Source organism: Barbus barbus (genome assembly GCF_936440315.1).
Source record: "Barbus barbus genome assembly, chromosome: 42".
In the NCBI taxonomy this organism is placed as follows: Eukaryota; Metazoa; Chordata; class Actinopteri; order Cypriniformes; family Cyprinidae; genus Barbus; species Barbus barbus.
Window position 1 is genome coordinate 2,110,146 of NC_136720.1, and position 24,752 is coordinate 2,134,897.

At 36.2% G+C, this 24,752-nt stretch overlaps 3 protein-coding genes across 4 annotated transcripts; 2 read left to right on the forward strand and 1 right to left on the reverse strand.

Moving 5' to 3' along the window:
- The first annotated feature begins 1,784 nt into the window (after window positions 1–1,784).
- LOC306861651 (uncharacterized protein) lies at window positions 1,785–8,751 on the forward strand. Of its 2 annotated transcripts, none has more exons than XM_079404050.1 (9): window positions 1,785–1,925; window positions 2,163–2,480; window positions 2,582–2,899; window positions 5,122–5,157; window positions 5,239–5,310; window positions 7,689–7,717; window positions 7,809–7,883; window positions 8,040–8,108; window positions 8,298–8,751. In XM_079404050.1, exons 1-9 carry the CDS (start codon window positions 1,865–1,867, stop codon window positions 8,409–8,411), a joined length of 1,092 nt encoding a protein of 363 aa, XP_079260176.1. In that variant the 5' UTR covers window positions 1,785–1,864; the 3' UTR covers window positions 8,412–8,751. The 2 variants fall into 2 exon arrangements, with proteins under 2 accessions (XP_079260176.1, XP_079260177.1); XM_079404051.1 differs by having other exon boundaries at window positions 1,786–1,925; window positions 8,046–8,108.
- A 1,640-nt stretch (window positions 8,752–10,391) lies between these two features.
- LOC306861673 (membrane-spanning 4-domains subfamily A member 4A-like) lies at window positions 10,392–16,543 on the forward strand. The gene is made up of 8 exons (XM_079404079.1): window positions 10,392–10,469; window positions 12,011–12,212; window positions 12,604–12,714; window positions 12,804–12,872; window positions 13,488–13,625; window positions 14,246–14,362; window positions 15,463–15,540; window positions 15,741–16,543. The coding sequence occupies exons 2-8, from the start codon at window positions 12,036–12,038 to the stop codon at window positions 15,813–15,815; spliced, it is 765 nt and encodes a 254-aa protein (XP_079260205.1). The 5' UTR covers window positions 10,392–10,469; window positions 12,011–12,035; the 3' UTR covers window positions 15,816–16,543.
- Window positions 16,544–19,868: 3,325 nt separating this feature from the next.
- Window positions 19,869–24,088, reverse strand: LOC306861624 (GTPase IMAP family member 8-like). The gene is made up of 4 exons (XM_079404004.1): window positions 24,047–24,088; window positions 23,845–23,930; window positions 21,272–21,925; window positions 19,869–20,988 (listed from the first exon to the last, which is right to left on the reverse strand). Exons 3-4 carry the CDS (start codon window positions 21,921–21,923, stop codon window positions 20,024–20,026), a joined length of 1,617 nt encoding a protein of 538 aa, XP_079260130.1. The 5' UTR covers window positions 21,924–21,925; window positions 23,845–23,930; window positions 24,047–24,088; the 3' UTR covers window positions 19,869–20,023.
- Window positions 24,089–24,752: the final 664 nt, after the last annotated feature.

Sequence of the window (24,752 nt, forward strand, 5' to 3'; positions counted from 1 at the left end):
TTGTGCATTTTGGGCATTTTAAAACCCTTTTTTTTTGCAGTTTGATACTGTGACCTCTACAGAGAACGAGTTCATTTGCATGGGCTTTCATAGTACAGTGCTGGTATTTTATAAAATTACTATGAAATAATATAAATATATACAAAACTAAGGGTCTAAACATACACAAGTCTTTCATATCCAACTTTTAAAGCCTTTTTAAATTAAACAATTTATTGTTTTTTAAGGCAAATTGTAACATTTTGATGAGGGACATGTTTTGTCCCTTATTTCAAGAATCAGTGATATATATATTGTGACATATCAACAGATTATGAACCCAGGAGAGCATGACATTTTTTTCATTGATCCTCTGCACGGCCAAACATCCAGTCAGGAAGAATACATGCTCATCTACAGGTTTTATAGTGCACTGTTCGGAGTTCAGAGATTGTGGTCGTTCCTAACCACATTTTGATAAAAATGTGGCTGTTATTAACCACATGTAGGTTTATCAGCTAGTGATTTGTTCATCTGACTTTATTTTTAGGAGGCTTATTTAAATGGTTTTGGAGTTAGGATCAAATTATTTTTACAGATCACTTTTTTGTAAACTGTCAATGAAAATGTAATGACAGATCTTGATTTGTCTTCACTCATCTCTCCAAAATGTTTGAGCAATGCTGAATAGATGCAAGATCATATAAGTTTCAAAGAAATGCAGAAATGAATGTGCTTTAGCAACATCAGGTTCCTCATTTCTGCTCCTGTATATACATGCTTTATGTGAAAACACTGAAATAAAGATTTGAGATAAACTGCACCAATAAAACTGTGAACTTGTAAATAGATTGCAGAAAACATTTATACAAAAGGAAATGTTGAGAAATTCAGTTGTAGAAACCCAGTTAAAGAAAGAAGAACGTGTGTTAAACCAGTGTGGTCAAGCTAACTGAGTTCTCACAGCCAGCAGTAACACGTTTCTGAAAATACTAGAACACCAACCACAACACAAACAGACAAAAGATGATCATTAGTGCTGAGAAAAAAAGAAAAACATTGCTGTAAAAATGCAGGTCTATGCACAATTTCATATACATACTTTGAACTGAAATATTTAGCACTTTCAGATAAACATCTGAATGTCTGTTCAGTAGTCTCTATAACTGTTTAGTAATTCTGGTGCTTCTTATTTAGTGATTTAACAAAATACATACATTTTATATACTTTATACATCTTACATCTACAATACATCTTTGCACCAATCAAATTTCCAACAATTTTAGTTTATTAACAAATAATATATAATCATGTTCTATTTAAATGAACTTCCTGTCACATTCACACGCTCTCAAGTGCTCATGAATGCAAGTGTGGATACTGGGACGGCCAAAAGTTTGCTGGTGAGCAAGGTGAGCTATTTGCACAAAACAGACATTTCCTTTAACATGCAGAAAGAAGTAAAACTAACAGTAATGCAAATAACAGCCTACAGTATAGATTGGGTTCAGAGTGAATGTGGTTTGATCAACAATATCCAGTTCACACACTGAAGAACAAGTTTCACATCTGCTGTCAAGTCAAAGTCTTATGTTTCTCCAGTTTAGTGCTTATGGTTATGGATAGGCAGTTCATCACAACACCAGTAACAGTCCACACTCAGCTCTCGAGGGAAGATTTAATCGATTGAGACGTTTACAGAATGACTGCAGGTTAAAACTGCCTGAGCTCTTCTCATTCTGCCACGTCTCCATTATGACTGGCATTGTGTCTCTAAATAGCAGCATTTAAACACTCAGTCGGTCAGATCAGAGGAAGTGAACATGCACAGGAAGGGAGGATAGTGTTTTAAGAAAGAGTTGTGAAGAGTGTCAGAAAGAGAAAATGTCTGCTAAGTGTCATTTGTGTCTGCTGGGACTGATCTTTCTCTCTTCGCTTCTCACAGGTAAAGAAATCTCTATTTTCTCTACAAGACATTTGGAATTAATCTGGGAAAGAGTTCAGAGCACATGATCAATTATTGTGTTACAAACAGAACAATGATTATTCCTGAATGAACTAAAACTAGACAGTTTAACACTCAAACATCTGATGATCAATTATTTTCATATTAAGAGTGTGTTTGTGATTTAAACAGCTCTCTCTCTCTCTAATGATTTTATTAAATGTTCTTGTGTTTCAGGTTCCAGTGGAATGAATGAGACTCATGTGTTCATCAGTTCTGGTGAAACTGTCCGTCTGCCCTGTAATAATGCTCTTCCTGACTGCAAATCAACTACATGGAACTATTACAAGAATTCAGCAGCAGATGAACTGATTCGATTAGGGGAAAAGAAGACAGACATTGAGAGTCATGAGAGACTGAGTCTGGGGTCTAACTGCTCTCTGAACATCAAGAACGTCACAAAAGAAGGTTATGGACTTTACACCTGCAGACGTGAATATGTGAATGGCAGTGTACAAGGACCTGATGCTCATGTTTTTCTGCATGTTCTTCATGGTAATTTTATGATCATTTGGTCAATTTAAAAGGGGCAAGTTCTTGGTTTAATCCCACATAATGATTGAAAAGTGTGTGATGTGTGTTATTTTGTGTTTCAGTCTCTTCATCATCCTCACAGACTGATATCAGTGCAGGCCGCTCTGTGACTCTCTCCTGTCAGTTGTATTCATATTCATTTGCTGGAGTCTCTTGTGATGAGTTGATCCGTTCTGAGAGAATCGAGCTGTTCTGGGTGAATCAGACTGGTGTTAATCTGACGATATCAGACTCTGGATATCAGACATCAACTTCCAGACTCTGTATCAGCACTCTGACTACAACACTCCTGAATGAAGATCACAACAGAGAGCGGAGATGTGAAGTTACTCACAGAAATCAAGTCAAGACCTCAGCCTCATATACTGTCAAGAGTTCAGGTGAGAAAACAATCTCATGAATCAGTTTTAGACCCTTATAATGTCAGTAACTCTAAGAACTATTAATATTATTGAACAAACTGAGGTACAAAAGCATCTTTCAGTCTGACAGAAGAGATAATAAAAGCACTGCTGCAAACTAATGAACTGCAGTCAACAGTCCAAAAGAGCTGCTGTAAATAATGAAGAAATTGAAACTTGACAGCAAACATTGTAAGTTTTTGTGTAATGTTATGATCAAAGTTAAATTATGATGGTCATATTCTACAGCAGGGGTTATAACAGTGTTTCAAGCTAAAGTTAATGTGGCTGTGAGTGTTGAACATAATGTTTTTTTGGTGCAAACGGTATCGTATTTGCAGTGTGCCGTATTTTTCGAAAAATAAGTTAAACCAGGTCAAACTTGCATTGTTGAGAGAAACACATACACACACACACACACACACACAGAGAGAGAAAAGTCGCATCGGTGTATAAGTCACATTTTATTATTACATACAGAAATAATGTAAAATACTGGTAAAGCGAAACATTAACAAACTTTATCAGCACAAAACATGTATTTTAAAAGCGAAACTGAAACATTCGGCATGAATCATTCCCATGAATGAATCATTGTCAAGTGTTTCTAAAATATTTTTATTATGTAAAGAAGGCTTCGTACTTCTCGTGTCCCAATGTCCACTTAAAACAGCAACATACATAAAATGTGTTTAAAAAAAAACTCTCGCTGACTATTACCTACTATTACCTACTATTACAGGCTACACAAATCACTTCTATATGTTTGCTTTAGTTTACTTTTTTTTTTTTTTCAACTTACACACAAAATCTTTACTTGTTACACAATTTCTGAAACCTGACACTCAAACATCAGAACCACACATCAAATCTGCAAAACCATACGCTAATTTTCAGCATTTGACTTCATTTTCAATTTCATAAAACACTTTTTGCAAAACACAACACAATTCTCTGTGTATCACGCAAAATTATAACAGGACGTATGTTGATTTCCTTTTTCGGTAACATTTTAGAATACTGATCCTTTGTTAATGAACACAGGAACAAGCCGCTAATGCACTATTAACCTATTACTATTACCTAACAAGAAACTATGATTATTGATTTAGTAAGTAATAGCGCTCAGTTGAAACTGGTTGTTCACTATTAACTAATCAACAACTACTATTTTGTTTATATATCCTGAAGAACTACTAAAAACTACTGTATATAGGTTCATAATTAATGTGAATTATGCATAATGTATAATTAATTCTAAAATGATTCATAACTCCCTAATACTGACTGACGTTATTTCAAGCTTCTGAGATATATGTAAGGTTTTGGATAGTAATGACTCAAGTGTTACTACATCCTTCTGAAGAAACTACTAATTATTTGGATCAGTATTCTAAAGTGAAGATCTTGGTGTAACCCACTAGTAATGATTTAAGTGTTACCAAATCTAGCAAAATTAATTACTAACCAGAACCTTACAAACACATTAAAAGTTTACAATGACTTCAGTAATTATTAGGGAGTTAAAAAACATAAATAGTAATTGCTTTAGAAGGATGTAGTAACACCTGAATAATTACTATCCAATGCTTTACAACACTCTCAAACGCTTACAACAATTTCAGTCGTTATTACAGAATTATAATGTTATTTACTTTAGAATACTGATCCAAATAATTAGTAATTCCCTCAAGAGTTTGGTAATACTTGAGATGTGTTTGTGATATTTTGAATGCAGTGTGTCCTTTTGAGGCATTTTGCATTTTGTGTGTGCAATACATGGATTTGTGTGTAAAGTTTTGTAAAAAAAAAAAGGCAAAGTTTTGAAAATGTGTGTAAGCAGTTGAAAAAACAAAAACTGTAATGATGCAGAGGCTGCGATGGCAAGCCATTCAAAATGGCAAAGGGTTTATTTTTATAGGTGTGCATTCAAAAATAACAGTAAAATGTCCTACTTTTGTAAAATAAAGAAAACAAACAAAATGTGCTTGGCAAGAACTTTTTCCAGAAGCGTGTCATAAAAATAAACCAAAACTCAGCGAATATTTACTATTTCACACAAACATGAGAACTATCTAGAAACCTTTTAATTGTATAACTTTAAGTGTCTGCGTTTTGCTTGTTTGACGTTAAGTGCATTGTATGAGTTACTTTGGAAAATAAATCAGTATGATGCATCTGAACTAATTCATGTTTTACAGATCAAGATAAAACACCAGGAACTTCTCCACATAAAGGTGCTACTGATTTTAAGCCATCGTTGATGTTATTGGTGATGCTTTCATTTAGTTATCAATCCCTGACTATCTCTTCTTTAGTGACAGTGATTTCTGTTTCCGCCGCTGCTTTCCTTCTGGCTGTTCTCTGGCTGATCTGCAGAAAAAGAGCTGGTGAGTTTTCAGATTTCCTCCTTTCTTACAAAGTTCACATCAAGTTCAGACTGTATGTATCATAGAAACGTGGATTGGGTCATTCTACAGAAACGTCCACTACAGAAACGTCCACAGAAACGTCAAAATGTCTTAATTTATTTATTTTTATTAACATTTAAACTTAGACCACATTAGTAGATTACCTTTTGACTTTATGAATACATGTAAATTACTTGAATTTTTTCTTTCTTTAGCTTTTTCGTGCAACTATTTCAAGACTACATGTATCATTTTTTGTCACTGGTGTTACCTTCTTTAGCAATATTAAAAGTTTTTATTAAATATTATTTCTCGATTTTTTTTTTTCAGCACACGTAGTCAAGAGTTACAGAAAAATAATGAAAATGCAAGAAATAAGTAGATTGTGTTTTATTTAATGTGACAGAAAAACAGCACAGTAACACCAGTGACATGCATAAGACCTGATATAGATCTTCACTGGTGTTATCCATAAGGAAGGTGACACCAGTGACATACATAAGACCTGATATAGATCTTCACTGGTGTTATCTATAAGGAAGGTGACACCAGTGACATGCATAAGACCTGATATACTGATCTTCACTGGTGTTATCTATAAGGAAGGTGACACCAGTGACAATTTTCATGAAAAATGCATTTTACAAAATGTCTGCTGCAAGGTATCAAACCACATGTTGTCAATTATGGTATACTCACTAAATTAATTAGTTTAAACCATTTGTATTATAGTTTTTGTTTTTCAATTCCCTAACAATAAATAGGTGATACCAGTGACGTCAACTAAAAGCTTCATGTGAAATCATGAGAAAATTTCTCATAACTGAAAAGAAACAGTGGACTAAACATGGGCCTTTTTTCATAGATCTTTAGAAAATAGGAAGGAGGAAGTCGAGTGATGTCATCAGTGTGATTTTTTATTCCAAAATAACAGATTTTTGCTAAACGGTAACACCAGTGACACAACTCCAAGGGACCACTGTCAGTGTTGCCAATTTAGCTATTTTATAGCTAGATTTAGCGTCTTCCCGACCCCTTTTGAGACTTTTTTCAAACGTTTAGGGACAAATATAGCAGCTTCTTGGACAAACCTTATCTAAGTTCTTATCTTGCCCTCTGATCTCTATTCATCTTTATATAGATCAGTGAATTTGGCATTATGATGTCATCTAGTGACATTTAGTTACCAGTTTTAGCTACTTTCAATTGAAAGCAGTTGGCAACACTGACCACTGTTTTCATTATATATTTTATATTTATTTGGCTTTTTTTGTATGCCATTTATAATATATTTGATAGTTATGAATAGACTTTTGTATTTTAAATGGTAGAAAATCCTGTTTTTGACCTCAAAATAAAGCACTTTCCTGCTGTACCGAACTGTGGGGACAAGCAGTTTTGTGGTGCTTGGAATTCTGTATAATTAATTTAAAAAAATAATAATGCCACATTGATGGCTCAGGAAGGTGTAATTGTTCAAATAACATCGTTTCATTTTAAAATATAAAAAAAAAAATTTTTTAACCCTAATGTGTATTTCAATTGTAATATTTCTGTAAAGTCTAGGGACAGAAAAGTGGACGTTTCTGTAGAATTTTTACGGGGTTGACGAGACGTGAGACGTGCGGCTCCATTTGCAAAACATGGTCAAGACAGGCAGGGTCAATAAACAGTAGACAGGTATGGCAGAGGCAAGACACAGAGCAATCCGAAGGGCAGCGTGGGTCGATGATCAGCATTCAGTATCCAGAGGGTTAGGCAGAGAGAATAATCCAGAGAATGAGCAATAATCCGAACGAGCAGCAAACAGAGTCCAAACAGGGCAAGACAGAGAGAGTAAACCAGGAGACCGGGCAGGAATCAGAACATAGGAAATCTAACCAGGAAAACTATGAACAGAGAACGCTTCGTAGAGTAGCAGGGCTAAACAATACTCTGCAGTGAACAAGAGAATGTCCCAGACTTATAAAGTGTGTGTGTGATTGGGTGATAGTTCACAGCTGTGAGTGATTAGTGAGTGCAATGGATGGTGGGAAATGGAGTCCAATGTGCTGTGTAGTGTGAAAGTCCATGTGGTGAGCGGGTGACCTCTGGTGGTGAATGAATGGAATTGCACGGACCAGATTCGTAACAAGAATGACCCGATTATGTGACTATGAGATTCTCAAACAGAAGTTTATTCCTCTAATGCCAATCTCAGAGTTATCAATCAAACAACAATCATTTCTATCATTCATTTGAATGGTTCTGAAATTTGAATGTCATTAGCGTTGTTAGAATTCAGTGTTTTGCATGTGTTTCATCATGAATACTCATATCATATGAGGCACGTTATTTTATTTCATTTTTTCCCCCAGATAATAAAAGAGGTACTCATGAATCGGTGGTGAGTTCAGTAATGCCAGTGATTTAGAACTGATTACTGTCTTTAAAGCTCAAGTGTTATTTTTGCAGTTTTAACTGTTTGTTGTCTGAAGGTCAAAGATGAGAATGAAGATAAAGGGACGTATGAAACAATTAACATGTCCATTCCTGCTGCTGCAAAAGACCACGTGAGTCAACTAAACATTCAACATTCAGTTCACTGTCTGTTCTTTAATGTGATTTACTGAAAGCTGTCGTATTACTGTACATACTGTATTAGAGTGAGAGATATGTCTGATCTGTTTATTAAACTTGATTTGCTGCACGTTTGCATTGATGTTTAGGAGCAGGCAGATGATGTGACTTATTCTGAAGTCTCTTCTGCCAGTAAAAAGCCAGTAAAATCGCTCAATGTGAGTAGCAGCACATTCCCTTGTTCATTATCACTGACTGATGCTCAGTCCTATTCAGTGAAAATCACAGCAGCTTCTCTCATCTATATTCTGCTGAAATGTAGTTTGATTCTCAGATAAATGAAGCTCATGCACTAATAATCGCTGCAGTTCAAACACTGATGGACAGAATTTGTGCTGTTCTTTTAGGATCATAATGATACGGTGACTTATGCTGCCATCAGAGGAACAGAAAATGAACCGTGGGATGAACTTTACACCTCTGTGAACCAGAACAAGAGCTCCACAAATAAACATGAATGATACAGATCACTGCTTGAGCTCATCAGAGTTTTATTAATCATCTCGTTTGCTCCTTTGTTCCATGTCTTTATAAGCCTTCAGTTTCTGTCTAGCCTTTGTCTCGGATTAATGTTAAGTTAATGTTTTCTATTGTTAGTGTGTTGGTGCTTATGTAGAAGATTTTTTTTATTAATCTTGAATTAATATAATACATAGAATTATGCCTATTTCAATTCTACTATTATTTACTATTATCTAGTTTGACTGTGTGAAACTTCCCCAGAAACCCAGAAGCTGCCTGCTGTGCTCAGGTTTTTACATACATTTGTTGTTCAGTATTGAATAAAATTACATTAATTTTAAAATGTATAATGTCTTTTTAATCGTATTCAGACTGTTCTGGATAATATCTCATGGCCTGCGGAGGAAGAGGATGATGACGATTGAGTTTATAAATTATTAAGCAGGAATAGTAAAAAAAAAAAAGAATTGGAAATTATCAAAGAAATAAATGGTATTTGTATTAAATCCTTCTTAAGTGAAAATGACAAACAAAAACTACTTCTCCTTCAATCCTCGTTAGACAACATTGATGTGGATAAAGCCAAAGGAGCATACAGGTGCATCTCAGAAAATTAGAATATGGTGAAAAAGTAATTTTTTCAAAAAGTGACATTTTCATATATTTTAGATTAATTACATGTGAAGTAAAACACTTCGTTTTTTTTTTCGTACAGCTCATGAAAGTCAAAGATCAGTATCTTCGAATATTTCCTAAGATCAATAAAAAAAAGGAATTGCAAAACAGAAAAGTCAAGTTCTTTAAAGTATGTTAATTTCTGCACTCAATACTTGGTCGGGGCTCGTTTAGCACAAACTCCAGCATCAGTGAGGAATGGCATGGAAGTGATCAGCCTGTGGTTCTTCTGAGGCACTATTGAGTCTTCAGCTCGTCTAGATTGTTGGATCCACTGTTTCTCATCTTTCTCTTGAAAATATCCCATAGATTCCATATGGGCTTCAGGTCAGGCATGTTGGTTGGCCAATCAAGCACAGTAATATCATGGTCAGCAAAGCACTTGTAAGTGGTTTTGGCAGTGTGTGCAGGTGCTAAAGTCCTGCTGGAAAAGCAAATCAGCATCTCCATAAAGCTTGTCAGCAGATGGAAGCATAAAGTGCTCTAAATTCTCCTGGTAGACGGCTGCATGGACTTGATAAAGCACAATGGACCAACACCAGGTTGCATTGTTTGCTTCATTATTCACTAGATTCTGTTCTTTACACTGACCATCGGTGCCACAGTAAGTGCCTGAAACATTTTAAAACATGGTCTGTCTACAGAAAACTATACTTTAATGTCTTATCTGAGACTGTGGTTAAGAAAAGGACCTGTACATAGAATATTTGCATGATTACAACTTTTTTCCCTTTATATGAATTACTAAAATATATTTTAAAAATAAGTTCAAAAGACATAATCAGATGCACAGCATGCAAATATAACAATGGATTTAAATGGAAACGTTTTATTGTCCTCATCAGTCAAACAGTCAGTTTGGACTCTGGGGGAGAAAATATTTGTCTTATTCTATATCAAAACGAATCTTGGTGTGTGTAAATTATAAAGAATAGAACAGCTATAACAAAAAAATGAAATACAATAAAATAAAAAAGACCAGTAATGATCGTGTAAGAGAATTCTCAGTTTTGGTCACGTACAGCATTAATAAATATTATATTTCCTCCTGCACATCTTTATTTCCGCCGTGTTTGACCGTAATCCAGTCGCTTATTTCCATGAAACGCATAATTTATTTATAGGTGACTTCATAAGCACGAGCGATGCGGTCAACCCGACATGAGCCAATCACAGCCGTTTTACTGTCAGAACGGACCAATCACAGCCGTTTTACTGTCAGAACGGACCAATCACAGCCGTTTTACTGTCAGAACGGACCAATCACAGTCGGGAAGGCACTTGTCCTTTGAGCGTTTACAGGTGATTCACAGGTAAATCGAAACCAGAAGAACCAGCTCATCATCTGATAAGATCATTTGATAGTTCTGTCTTCATAATCGGTGAGTCCACTATGTTCTTCTCATGATGCAGTCATATAAATATCACAATATCAGATGTGTGTTTAAGTCGAGTTTACTGCGGTGTTTACTCGACGAGTCCGTTCACGAATAACTAACGTTTATCATTAAATGTATTTATTATACATTTCTGCGAATTCGAACCCATTATGAATCACATTGAAGTCAACTGTTATGTTTTCGGTTCTCCCCTGCTTAGTAGTGAGATAGATAACGTTTATAAACAATTAGGCCTGTTATTTGTTTAATATTTACATTGAATGTGCACTCTTAACCCGAATTAATACTTGTGTGAGAGCTACTAGACCGCTTAATAACAGCAGTGTTGTGCAAATGGAGGGCTTTTATACAAACGGGAATTTTAGAATATAAAAACAATTAGAACAAAAGTTGCTAGGCAACAGACACGCATTTTAATCCGTGGGAAAAACAGCTAAAATTGAAATTAAACGCTTTCTGTAATGCGGTCTATTTGACCGCTTTGGCCATTCAAGGTAGAAATACTAAAAATTCAAATTACTCTAACTAAAAAACTAAAAATACTCTTTTGTATTTTTTAATAACATATCAATGTTAGAATGAAATATGCACACATTTAAGAAAAGTCAAGGAATAGTTATGTAGGTTTTATTTCTACAAAGTCATTACATTGCAAAATGTGTGCTGCCTTGGTAGTTCTATTGTTAAAAATGTACTTGAAACAAATGCATGTGTATTTACTGAGAAAATGTCCAAACGCTGTGAAGCTCACCAGGATGAAGGTCTTCTGTCTACAGCGGTCTCTCACGATAAGTGATGTTGGGAATATGACATCGTAATTGACTTGATTCCACACGTGTTTTAAGTTGAAGGTGCAAATACTCTAGTTAAGTATTTACTCTAGTTATAAATATTTGACTGTGTTTGTTATTCTGTTTAGTTTTGCTATTTAACATTCTTCACTTTCACAAAGAAATGTGCAGCATTTTGTCCAAGCAATAATAAAAAGACAACTTTTCATTTATAATTTGTATCGTGAATCATATCGCATCGTGAGTGAATCGTTACATTCCTACAAAACATGTAAATACTGTTTGACTTCTGCTGTTCCATAAGCGCCACCTACTGTCAGAAAGTCAATTTACCATTTGTATTCAGCGTCTCCTTCGCTCATTGTGTCTGGCTTTTACTCAGCATACAGGCAGTGTATAAAATTGCCAGCTCTTCTGAATATTATGGAACTTTCTTGATGTAGCTGTTTGAAATATTAAATATATATGTTTAATGAATTATGAAAGAAAGATATTACACTACATCTGACTACCTTCATGAAAAAATCTTTGCATTATGTTTGAGTGTTGTTGTTTTAACTAAAACAATAATGAGTGTATCTATAATGGCCGCCATTTTCTGTCACTTTTGTCGATGTCTTCGGAAAAGAGCATCTGCTAAATACCTTAAATGTCAGTTAGATATATAAATATACCTATATAGAGGTATACAATTCATAATCACATCGTTTGTTTTGATTTCCTATGGTACAGGTCAGTTTGAGATCCAGACACCAGAATGTCCAGCACGGTCATACCCATGAACTCTTCAGCGTTCATCATCCAGTTTCAACCACCAACACCTGTTACGACGGTGACAAATGCTCCTGGGCCTGTTTATATACAGCAGGTGGCGGGACTTTCTCCTCTTCATGGACTTCAGGCGTTTCTGAAAGGCCAACCGAAAGCCCTTGGGGTGAGAAAAGTCTCCTGAACCCAGATAATTGGTTTTTATTTTTGTATGTCTGTGTGAGGTGAGAAAAGTATTTGAATAGATTTTAAATGAGTAGTACACACACTAACAAAGCATAACTTTTATTGAAGAATGTGACTTGGTGCCAGTGCAGGAAAGACACCAGTATAACAACAGGTTTATCATTTACAGAGGAAAATAGTCAATGTATCAGAGAAGAATGTTTTAGGAAATACAATGCGAATACAAGGACATTCATACAAATTAGTTCCACACTTGCAGAATGTATATTTAAATATAGGATATTTTTCTTGTACAATCATATGTCCATAACTACAGCTGCCATGAATTGATATTGTATATTTTAAATTGTTCCCCTTTCTGTCCCTCGCAGACGGTTCAGATAATGATCGGTGTGCTGACTTTCCTGTTTGGCATTGTGTCTTCATTTTATACACCGTCCATCTTTGTTATTACTGGTCTTCCTTACTGGGGATCTATCATCGTAAGAAACTGTACTAAGCGTTCTGTCTTTTATGATATAAGCTACATATTCCAACGCAAGCCTTAATTTTTGCTTTTTTCTCTTCTCAGTACATTACAGCAGGCGCACTCTGCATTTCTGCAGAAAATAAAATAAATTTTCCTTCCAGTACATGTTTGGTATGTATACAGCCGTTATTATTATAAGGGTCTAAGCCAGCGGTTCTCAATTCCAGTCCTGGTTGACCCACCGCTTTGCATGTATTTCTTATTTAACACACCTGATACAGATCATTAGAAGAGAGCTCCCTGTGTTCCCAGTGTCAGGGTCCCTGAGAAGTTTACTTTGGAAACATTCATTCACAGATTTGCACTACGCCACGTCCTGCAGCGTCTACAATTTAAATTCACGCCTCGCACACTTTAATGTACTTTGACTGGAACAGATACGTTCCCTTTGAACTGGAATATCCTGTGATGTCCACTACGCAGGGCACTTACGGTCGAAAATAAACGTCTGAAGTGATGAGATGCATATAAAATGTGCAGAGCGGTGGTGAGCGAGCCGAGGACTGGAGTTGAGAACCACCGTAATGGTTTGGTGACATAATTCAGAAACCCTAAACTTGTAAAGGACTGTAAAGTCATACGAGCTTGGACCCTGATGATTGCTGTTTGAAGCTATATTTTGATGTATTCATTTATATCAATTAGTGTATTTTTATCACTTATATATTTTTCCATCTGAGTGTACGTGTTAACACAACATTTTAAAGTTCTTGTTGATTTCTACAGGTGAAGGCTTCACTTGGAATGAATATTTTCAGTACTTTAACCGCAGGCATCGCCATTATTTTCACGTCAGTGGATTTGGCTTCAGGACCAATGCTCTACTGCAGCGGTTATGACTGTAACTATTACGTGACGTATGCGGTATGTCATCAACTTTTATGTTCACATTTAACATCAAATTGTGTCTAAACGGAAATGAAACTTTTATTTAGTAATTACTATAAGATCACTGTGTGGTCAGAACACAAGCCTTAATCTGCACTCAACTTTGCACTCTTTTTATTTGGCATTTCAGAAGTAGTTTATAGATCATTTCAAGAAGTCATTGGCATTACACATTTATTGTAAACAGCTTGTGACAGTGCAAACCATCTTTTACTGTCAGGGTTTACTAAAGACATGCATCAGTGAAAGGACAGTTATATTTGTGACCTTTTTTATATTAGCATTTGTAGGATTTTCCTTTTTAATTTGGATTGCATTGGTCATTATGGAAATGAGATGCTGTGCCTGTGTTCTTTAATGTGCTAATGTCAGTAGATCACACACAGAACATTTGACTCTCATCGGCACTTTTATGGGATTGTGCTCTCACGCTAATTTGCCCTGTTTAGAAAATCTGGCCCTAAATGTGTTCTAGTACTATATGAACCTCAAGGATAGTAGATTCTTGACTGCTGAGCATTCAGTGTACCAGTGTGAGTAGTAATTATCATTTGTTTAGTTATAATTATTTGTGCTAATGTTGAATTTTCTCTCAGTCTCTCTTCAGGGGAATCAGTGGTGTCTTGTTGGTATTCGCCTTGCTTGAGTTCACCATCTCCATCTCTCTGTCAGCATTTGCCTGTAAAGCCAGTCCCTGCTGTTGTCCTCCTCAGGTGAGTAATGTGTGTGCGCGCGTACGTACATGTGTGTCTCAACCAAACCCCCTGAGATGGAGTTTGTGAGAAACAGCATTTATTGTGCATTTAAGAAACTTTACAAAGCACTTGACAAATTCCCATGTTCCCAATCATTTTGTCTCAGCTTCACTTTGAAATAAAGGTTACGTATATTTCTAAATGAGCACTTTTGAGTGTTAGTATATTCATTTACTTATTCTCTTTATATACTTAAAATACAATTTATGGTATTATATTTTTTATGTATAAAACCACTAAATAATTGATGTCCCTCAAACTTACTGGTGATGTTTGCCCTTTTTAAATCTTAATCATATCGACGGTAGAATCAGCATCCTAGTTCCACCCCTGTTCTCCATATCTCTAAACTCAAATCGCTTGGTTCTGCCACGGCTCGTTCCATTTTATCCATATCCACTGGGATGCCAGCTCTGTCTGTCCCAACCAGGCCAAGGGTCCTTCAAAGTGACTTCCCTGTAAAACATCTGCAGCCAACCTCTACCGTCATCATTCCTGTTGTTATTATTTAATAGTCTAAAATATAACATGTACACCCTGATGTCTCAGTTCACACTGGACATGAAAATGTTTATTTTAGTCTTATATATCTATTCAGATTTTCCAAAATGTTAATCTTCTAGCATGTTGTTCAAGAACAACGAAACAGCCATTTTTTGGTTGTTAAAAAAAGGTTCGCTCATTCAAAACAGTTGCGTTCGATCCTTCGCTGGCTGTGCTGATTTAAATCTAGCGGGTCTGTTGTGTCTCGTGCTGAAAGTTCAATGACGCAAGCAGTGACGATTTTCCTCCGGCCAATCAGTGATCAGCAGAGTTTACACATCATGTTTTGGTAACGGAATGGCTCGCTTGGAACCTCGGCTGAGGTGGTACTAAAAAAATTCCGAGTACCAGGTACTGTTCCCAGTGGAAAAGTGAGCTGTACTGAACCGTGCCGTACTATGCAGTGGAAAAGCGCCAATATTCAGCATATTAGAACCACAAAACGAGTTTAAGGATTTCCTTTCTGGCATCTCACAGTAAGAAGACATGAAACATTACATTTTTTTTCCCCAAAGGTGCAGTTTGTCCCTCAGGTTCTACCTCCACAGCCCTCTGATTTCAGGCCCATTCATTTCCATCTTAACAGCTCAGAGGTAAGAGAAACTTGTAAACCCAGTTTAGTTGGACTTTGAGTAAAATGAGAAAAAATATTTTTAAGTATTATTTGAATTTAGTATTGAGTGTCCATGTACTGGAAATATGTAAGGCGCTCGGTAATGGGTGCAATACTTGTTACATAATAAATAAAAAAGTAATCATTAAACTGATCATATAGTGTTTTTTTTTCTTGTAGATACCTGTGGCCAACAGCTCCTCCATTCATCCCCAGCCTGCAGACGCTCCTCCACAATACAGTGAATTCAAATAAATGTTCCCTTATGAAACAAAAATATATGGGAATGTTTTAGAAAATATAATGCAATATATTAAATATGGGGAAACTAGTGCTTATATTTTTCAATATACTGCAATGTATTCATGGAACATGTATGGCTACATATATAATATGCATATTATATACTGATGCATATGAAAAAAAAACACACAACAAAAGTGCATTTTTTAATAATTTGGGTTATTTTGGCTACCCAGCACTGGGTTCGTCCCCTTTTGACCCAGTGCTGAGTTGCCAAAATAACCCAGATTGGGTTGTTTTTAAACCCAGCTGTTTTTAGAGTGTGGTGCACTTTTGTTGGCTTATATGTTTGACCCAGCACTGGGTTGCCTTCTTTATTTTAATTACTACAATGCTAGGCTAAAATTAACCCAAATCGAGCTAGGCATTAGACCTACAAATCAAATAACTTGCACACAAAGAATGACTATCAAAAGGTAAATATTTATTAAAAGCAACAACAAGGTAACATGCATGTAAGACGAAATGCAGAAAAGTATGGAATTAACAGCTGACTTTATAAATAAAGCACTGAACATTTGTTGAATATAACTTTTAAGATTAAATTTGAATTTTTTGGTATATATTGTATAAAAATATATAAAAACACTATTATACAATAATTGTACAATTAGTCCTTTACAAACTATTCTGGCATGAGAGTACACAAATAAAGCACAACATTAACACTGATGTGTGTGAAAGAATGTGTGCATGAATGTTTTTACAAATTATACACTTACAGTTTGTTTCATAGTCCATGAATACTGATCATACATCACTGCCAATTTTCCTGATCTCTTTAGCATAATTGATGTAGTCATGAAGAAGCCCCATCAGCACAGCATGTGACATCTTTTACATTATCCAGGGCAGCGTCCTGCTTTAAAACCACTGTTGCATCAGTTTGGGGTGAAGGTCATTCTCCTCTTTGACCAGCATTCATCCCAGTCACCGCCTGTTCTCCATCAGTGGCCTAAAACGAGAAGAACATTAATTAAAGTCTGTCCATTTTCAGATAGAGGTGCATCCACATCAGTAAGGATAGGTAAATAGTCTGTTTTATCATTTCAGCCACTTTGTGCAGATGTTTAATGTCTCTGTCTACCACAGTGGCAGCACTAGAGAGGGCATGAAATATTGTTTAAATAAATATACTGCTTTCAGAAAGCTACTTCTTTAAAACAGACATGACATTCACAAACCTCACACATTTCCAGGTACATGGAGGGCTGCTCTTTAAAGGGTTAGTTCACCAAAAAATGAAAATGGTCATAATTTACTCTCCCCCATGTTGTTCCAAACCCATACAAACGCTGCTAATTTTTGCAACACAAATAAATATATTTAATATTCTCTTAATTTTTTGTTCTCCATTGCAAGTCTGGGAGACCAGTATTTTCTTCTGAACAGACATGTTTGCTATGATATAATTTAAGATTTATTCATATATATATATATATATATATATTTGCATGGATTACTTCTACAATAACTTTGAAGCTTGAAAATACTGATTATCTAGACTCTCAATGGATTAACAAAACATTATTAGAGAAGATCAAATATATCTTAATTTGTGTTGTAAAGACAGACAAAAGTCTTATAGGTTTGGAATGACATGAGGACAAGTAAATGATTTGTTTGTTTGAACTATTCCTTTAAGAAAGGAAAACCAAGAATGATGACTCTCCAAATTTGCTTTGAATTCTGCAATGAAAAAACACACATCAATGGTTTACATAAAATATGAGCACGTAAACACACTGTTGTTGCATCACAATGTGAAGTAAACAGGCAGGAGACAACAGAAACATTTATTTTCTAAAAAATAACTTAAATCAATATCAAAAGAATGATGCTCTCCTATGTCTCTGGCTTTCAACATCTACAAAAAAACAGTACGCTTAGTAAAGAAAAACTTATAACATGGAATTATGAAGTTTACTTGCCTTTAACTGTCTTTCCCGCTCCTCCGAAGAAGCTGAGAAAATCACCTCCTCCTCACACAAGCTGTATCGTTTACTCCCGGTGTGTTTTCACATTCGAGTCCTCTTTAAAAGAACCGAACCCAGACCCTTAAAGTGGATCAAGAGGTGGACCAAGTGAAAAGGACCCAGTTTTCTTTGTGTTCACACTATCGCAGTTCCTGGAAGAGGACTCCGATCCTTTTTTTGGTCCACTTAAGCAGTAATGGTGTCTCAGACCTCTTTGTGTTCCCGGCCCGTGCAGAAGGGGGTGCGCTGGGTGCTTGAGCACCTGCCCCTTGATGCCCCTTTTGTCAAGGCATTTTTTTTTTGTAATTAAACGCCCTTTTGTGAAGGCCTGCCCAATCAAACTATTTTTAAAATGAATGAATAATAGTTTAGCCGTAAATTAAATTATCCGCATGATACCTTTCACCTGACGATCTCATCCGGGACGATCCCTCACGTTCAGACACCTTTAGGATGCGGCTGTCGGTAAGTGGAGTTGTGTGTGTGCTTGTAAACTTATATTACTGAATTATTATTTTACGAGAACGGCGTGAAGAGGTCATGCACAGCTGTTGTTTATATTGCTGTGTGTAGCCTGTGGAAACAAGGTTAGCTACAATATTTTTGGTCAGTGTTTTCCTAATGACAATTTTATGATTGGTTTATAAAGGCTACTACGAACACCCTTTTTCCATTTTTATCACAGAATAATTCAGGAAATATATTTTACAGTTTTAATACTAAATGATGTATCAATCAGTACTGCATTTTTCATAGTTTATTTATATATTACCTGAAGATAACTTGAAAAACACACATAAACCATATATTTTCGCAATCGTTTGTCTTCACGTTTCATCAGTAAAAACGTTTCTGCTTTTTATTCAGCTCAGCTACAGCTATAGCCGTGTGAGTTTGTCCATATTAGGGATTTCCTGCACGTCATAAGTTTCTGCGCGAGAGCGCCCTCTGGCTTCGAGTATGAATGAAACATGCACTGCACCAGTGTTCAGCTCTCCTGATATTCATATCTCCTCATTTTGGATACGAATAAATTCAATCTAGAAACCTCTATGTGAAAACACCTGCTCGAGCTCGAATAAAGTACGGGGGACGAATTTACATTTGATTAAAAGTAATTTAAAAATGCAGCTAACGTAGTTCCACACACAGCAATAAAAACAAAGGTGCTTGTTCTCTTTCGTTCTTGCTGTTTAATTGGGAAAAGTTTAAAGCGCGTCGAGGTGTCTTGTCTTTTTTATGTTATCTGACTAAAAACTATTCTTGAACTATCATTATTATTACAGTATTTATTTAAAAGTGCCTTAAAAATTATCATCACACTGGTAAAACAGGCTTATACTGATGTTCTCGTCCTCCGAATTATACTTATCAATCCTGTTTTTATAATCATTATCATTCAAAAAAAGAATAAATTCAGAACATGATTAGAATCGAATTCTATTTTAATTAAGACAGGAATATTTTTTTCTACAACAACAGTAGTGTTTACAACAAGAAAACCACCATACCCTGTAAACTCGATAACAATAATATCATTCCAGAGTAATTAAGCTAAGTGTCTTTAACATTTAAACTTAAAATGGTCTTTTCTGTTCTGTGTTTCTGTTTCAAACCTGCATCATGGCATTAGCTGCTGTATCAATACAGATGAGCACAATTCAGCAAGGAGCACAGTCCTATTGAAAGCCATGTTCCATGTGCCCCTTTTATACTTCCAGCACCTCTCTGCACGGCCCTGCTTTTAAGCACCTTTATTTTTAAGAGTGTAAAGCAAATCAGAATTCAGATCCATCATAAAAGAGTTTTTCCAAGGGTCAGTCCAACACAAGTAGTCCACTTATTGTAAAATTGATCGCATGCTCTAAAGATCAGTTTTTGTTTCAAGGAGCTACAACCATCATGAGCCGAGATGCTGAAGTTTGAGTAAATGTCCATATATATATATATAATAAATTGCTGTGGTGCAGCATGATTAGGACAGAGATGAAATGTTCTTTCTCCCAAGGTTTTTTTTTTTTTTTTTTTTCATTTCTGTCACCTGACAGTTTGTGTTCATTGTCACCTTTGGCTTGATGATTTGGGGTTTAAAAGACACTTAATATTCAGCAATATCATTGATTTGACTGCAGCGACACTGTTAGATGAGAACAAAACTTGAATTGAACTGAATAATGACTCGAGTCATTGAATCACACACATCTTCTCTCTGAATGCATGTATAACTGCCCTAAAAAAACCGGTTGCTTTGTGCTCAGCTTCTTTTGTGGCACTCGCTCCTTCCTCACTGGTCAATGTTGGGCTGCTTCCCAGGAGGTGTAGATTTAGATCAGAAAATGATAGCTCTGCTTCCTGTCGTGACTCCTCAACTAAACGCCAGTATAGGTTCTTCCATTCTGTTTTAGTAAACCGTTTATTCAGCTGTTTGAACCGTTTCACTTTCTCGTCCAGTTTCTGCTTCTGAATCTCCTGAATGCATTTCTCTGTTTCATCAAACATGTCACTTGTAAAGTGAGTCCCTCCATTTTCTTCCATCATCCTGTCTATTTTACTGATCATATCTTTGAACTGTGGGAAACCGGCAGACTCGTTGTCCAGAAAGAAGAATCGACTTCCACAGCTCTGTATAAGCTCTTTAAGAGCTGGATCAGCATCCTGCAGATACTGCTCAATGGTTTTATTTTGCTTCTCTAACTGATCTTTGTAAGTGAAGAGGATCATGGTGTATTTTAGTATCTGTTCTCCAAACACTTCTTTCAGATGCTGCACTGTATTTTTCTCCTCCTCAGTGAATCGACCCACTCTAATGATGATAATAAAAGCATGTGGTCCAGGAGAGGCGAATGTGACACATTTCACGATTTCTCTTTGAACCTGCTGTTTACTGAGTTCAGTATCATAAAGTCCAGGAGTGTCAATCACTGATATTTCTTTACCCATCCTCACTGTAGTTTCTGACCGACACTGTTTGGTCTGAGAGGTTGAAGCGGCTGAAGAATCAAACACATTTTTGCCGATGATAGTGTTTCCTGTGGCACTTTTCCCACATCCAGTTTTTCCCAGAAGAACCAGCCTGATCTGGTCTTTCCTCTCAGTCTCAGTAATCTGTTGAAGCTCATCTGGACGTTTTGCTGGAGACTCTCCTGAAACTATAGATCAAATCAAATCAGTAATAAAACACACTCCAGGGATTCTTCACATATGAGTAGAGTAACAAACTAGTGATGGAACAACATACAAAACTACAAGTTTAATCGCAACATAATCATAGCAGTTTATAGTGTTCGCCGTCTAATGTAGAAACTGACATTTTCTGTAAAGCTGCTTTGCAACGTGAGAAGCGCTATACAAATAAAATTGAATAGATGTACACTTAGTGAACCAATGTCTGTATTACTGAAGTCATTAATAATGTCTATATACACAACTTACAATTGAAACGTGGACCTCTTTTGCTGCCTCTCCTTCTCATTTGTTCCATGGTAAACCTCCCTCTGTTCTTCATCATCATTTCTTCAATTTTCTGTAGTAATTTTTGGACTTGACCTTCTACATGCTTCTTGTTATTGAAACAGTGAAACTTTCCTCCACATTCAGTGACCAGTTGCTGGAGATCCGCATGATCTTTGCTTTGTAGATATTCCTCAATGGTCTGTGGTTCATCCAGATCCTCCAGTTCATCTCCACGAGTGAAAAGGACCATCATGTATTTCTGAACTTCAGGACCAAGTAAATCTTTAAAATAATCCAGGATCTCTTCCTCATTTTGCACAGGTTGCTCTAGAGGAACGGTGAGCAGAACTGCACTGAGACCTGCTGAACATCGAGAGACCAGCTGCCCTTTCAGCTCCTCCAGCTTCTCTTCAGACAGATCTGGATCCAGTAGATCTGGAGAATTAATCACATGCACCTGCTTTTCTCCAATCTGTGTTTTACCCTCACAAACGTCAGACTCGTGCTTCTTAAGTTTAAATCTCTTTTCTCCCAGTATGGTGTTTCCAGATGAGCTTTGCCCAGAACCAAATCTGCCCATCAGAAGAATCCTGATCTCTGGATCATCTGAACTGCAGCAGATCTCCGACATCTCTGAATTAAAAGTATGGAATAAGATCAGAATCAGGTCAAGCTATCATTCTTTTAACCACAGGCCAAGAGTAAGAAAATAACAAAATACTCACTCGAAAATATGCTGGGTTATTCTTTTTTTAACTCATATGCTGGGGTTAGCCTGCTGTATCATTTTATTAGGTTATATTTTATTAATGTTGGGTAGTTTTTGTGTAATTGCTGGGACAGTTTTTCTTACAGTACTACTGTATGCTTGTAACAAATTTATTTACTTAGCATACACATAAAATACAAATAAACAGCCTATGAGGTAAGGCTATTAAATAGCAGTCCCAAACTACTTTTTTAAATACAATTTGGTATGAGCCACCAGTCATTTAAACATGTACAAGACAACACAAAGTAAAAATAACAGTTTTGGGTTATGGAAACAACAGTTACCTTGGTGAATACATAACATGAACTGTTGATGAAACATGGAAACTGCTCCTGAATAGAATGAATATCATACCTTAATGCAAATCATTCCCAGCTAACACACAAAGTACCAGTGATTTACTGCTACTTTACTATTGTTTTTCATGCGTTGCATACTCATAATTTCTTTAGTGAAGTGATTGCGAGTGCATTTGAAGAGTGCACACTACGAGCACAGTATAACAGCAGACAGGAGAGACTATATTTAATAACTTATCAAAAATAATAATAGAATAATGACACTGACAATGAGCCTGGCAACATCTGATCTGACCGCAGATACTGAATCAGGACAGCATGTTTTCTCCGGCACACTTTACTTAAACTGCATCTGACAGAAGTACCAAGAGCTTTCACGCTCATCTTTCAAAATAAAAGTCTTGCATTGAAAAACATTTAGAATTACATTCCTTGTCGTTGATGTTGTTTCTTTATCTGCGGCCCACTTAGAACTGGGTATTGTGACCCACAGTTGAGAAACACTGATGTAAAGTATTCCTAGCTAAAATTCATATTATGTGACCAATTACCACAAGTATGAAAGCCCCAGGAGGCTCAATATTTAGATTTCTTGTTTGTTTTTTTCATGCTCACGACATACATGTTTTAATTTAATTGTGAGAAGCTACTGTGGCCTAATGGATAGAGAGTTGGACTTGTAACCTGAAGGTTGTGGGTTCGAGTCTCGGGCCGGCAGGGATTGTAGGTGGGGGGAGTGAATGTCCAGCGCTCTCTCCACCCTCAATACCACGACTGAGGTGCCCTTGAGCAAGGCACTGAACCCCCAACTGCTCCCCGGGCGCCGCAGCATAAATGCTGCTCACTGCTCCGGGTGTATGTTCACTACTGAGTGTGTGCACTTCAATGGGTTAAATGCACAGCACAAATTCAGAGTATGGGTCACCATACTTGGCCACACACCCCTTCCCTTTCCCTTTCCCCTTTTACTTAACCAGGAAAGAAAACTCACTGAGATTACAATCTCTTTCTCAGGAGTTTCCTGGCCAAGATAGGCGGCCCAAATGGGTAACAAACAATCACATACAATACACAAAATACAGCCATTAGAAACATTTGCAAATTTGAATAATATTTTCAGTTATGTATAATAATAAACACTATACAAATGAATAAAGTGAAAAAATAATTTCTTCAAGCAGTAAAGCTGTTTAACACTGTAAATACCAATTAAACTAAATAGTTTATTCTCATTTAAAATCCTCATTCTCTATGTGATATGATTTTGGTCAAACTGACTGAAACGGGTTTAAAATAAAAGCATGGTTTTTAATCAGACTGCTATTAAAATTAATAAGTTTTTAACTCCTTTTTCAGAATGCATGATTCAATTATTAACCCTACCACAGGAATGAATGTATTAATTAAACTGTATTTAGGTTCAAAAATCAGTTTGGCAATAACAAATGCAGTCTTTGAGTCCATATGGAGAGATTTCTTACTTGTAGGTGTGGAAGGTACTTTAGTCGAAGGTCGAAGATCAATCTTTAGTGAAAATGACTCCAGAAAGATCGCAAGAATATCCCGTCTTAGAAAACAAAAAGAGCACAAAGCATTAATACAGCACACTCTTTAAATGAAACATGTTGAGGATTTAATCCACTGTAAACAGCAGCAATAGCGTTTCGGTTTACTTTCACTTACAATGCTCCTTCTGCAGTCAGTTAGCTGCTCTTTCTGTAACTCTTAGAGGAGGCGCCTGATTAGTGCACAGCACTCAATAAACATGTTCAAACACTGACCGATGACACACATGAGCTAATGATTACCTGATACTGTAGAGGAGAACCTCTGGATGATCTTGATAGACCTTGAAACCTGGTGAAACCTGGTAAGAGTGTAAGGGCTCAGAGAGTTAGATCCAAGACAGTTTAATGAGTTGGGTCTCGTGGATGAGCAATGGCGTTGTATACATGTATACAAGTACAAAATATTGGCGTTTAGGTGTTTGTCTATGTGTGGTCTGAAATAGAGGAGAATTGTGGAAATTAAAGTATATTTCAGTCTTTCTATTAACAGATGTTAAACATTCACATTCTGAGAATAAACAGATAAACAATCATCAATGGTCTGAAATTCACAATTCTGATCTCAAGTTATCTTTAAACGACTAACAGATCAAGATTTATATGTTAAATTAACAACTACGCACTATTGCCCGTGTCTCTGAAACTGGCATGTTTCCCAACGTAGATTAACGAATATCATAATATTGTGCAGATATACGGTTACAAGATTAATATAACATCATCACAATAACATTAACATGCATGTTTCTGCTAGAGAAGGCAAATAAACGTGTTTTTCTGCATGAACGCACGCTGATTTAAAGTTTGGTTGCACAACATGA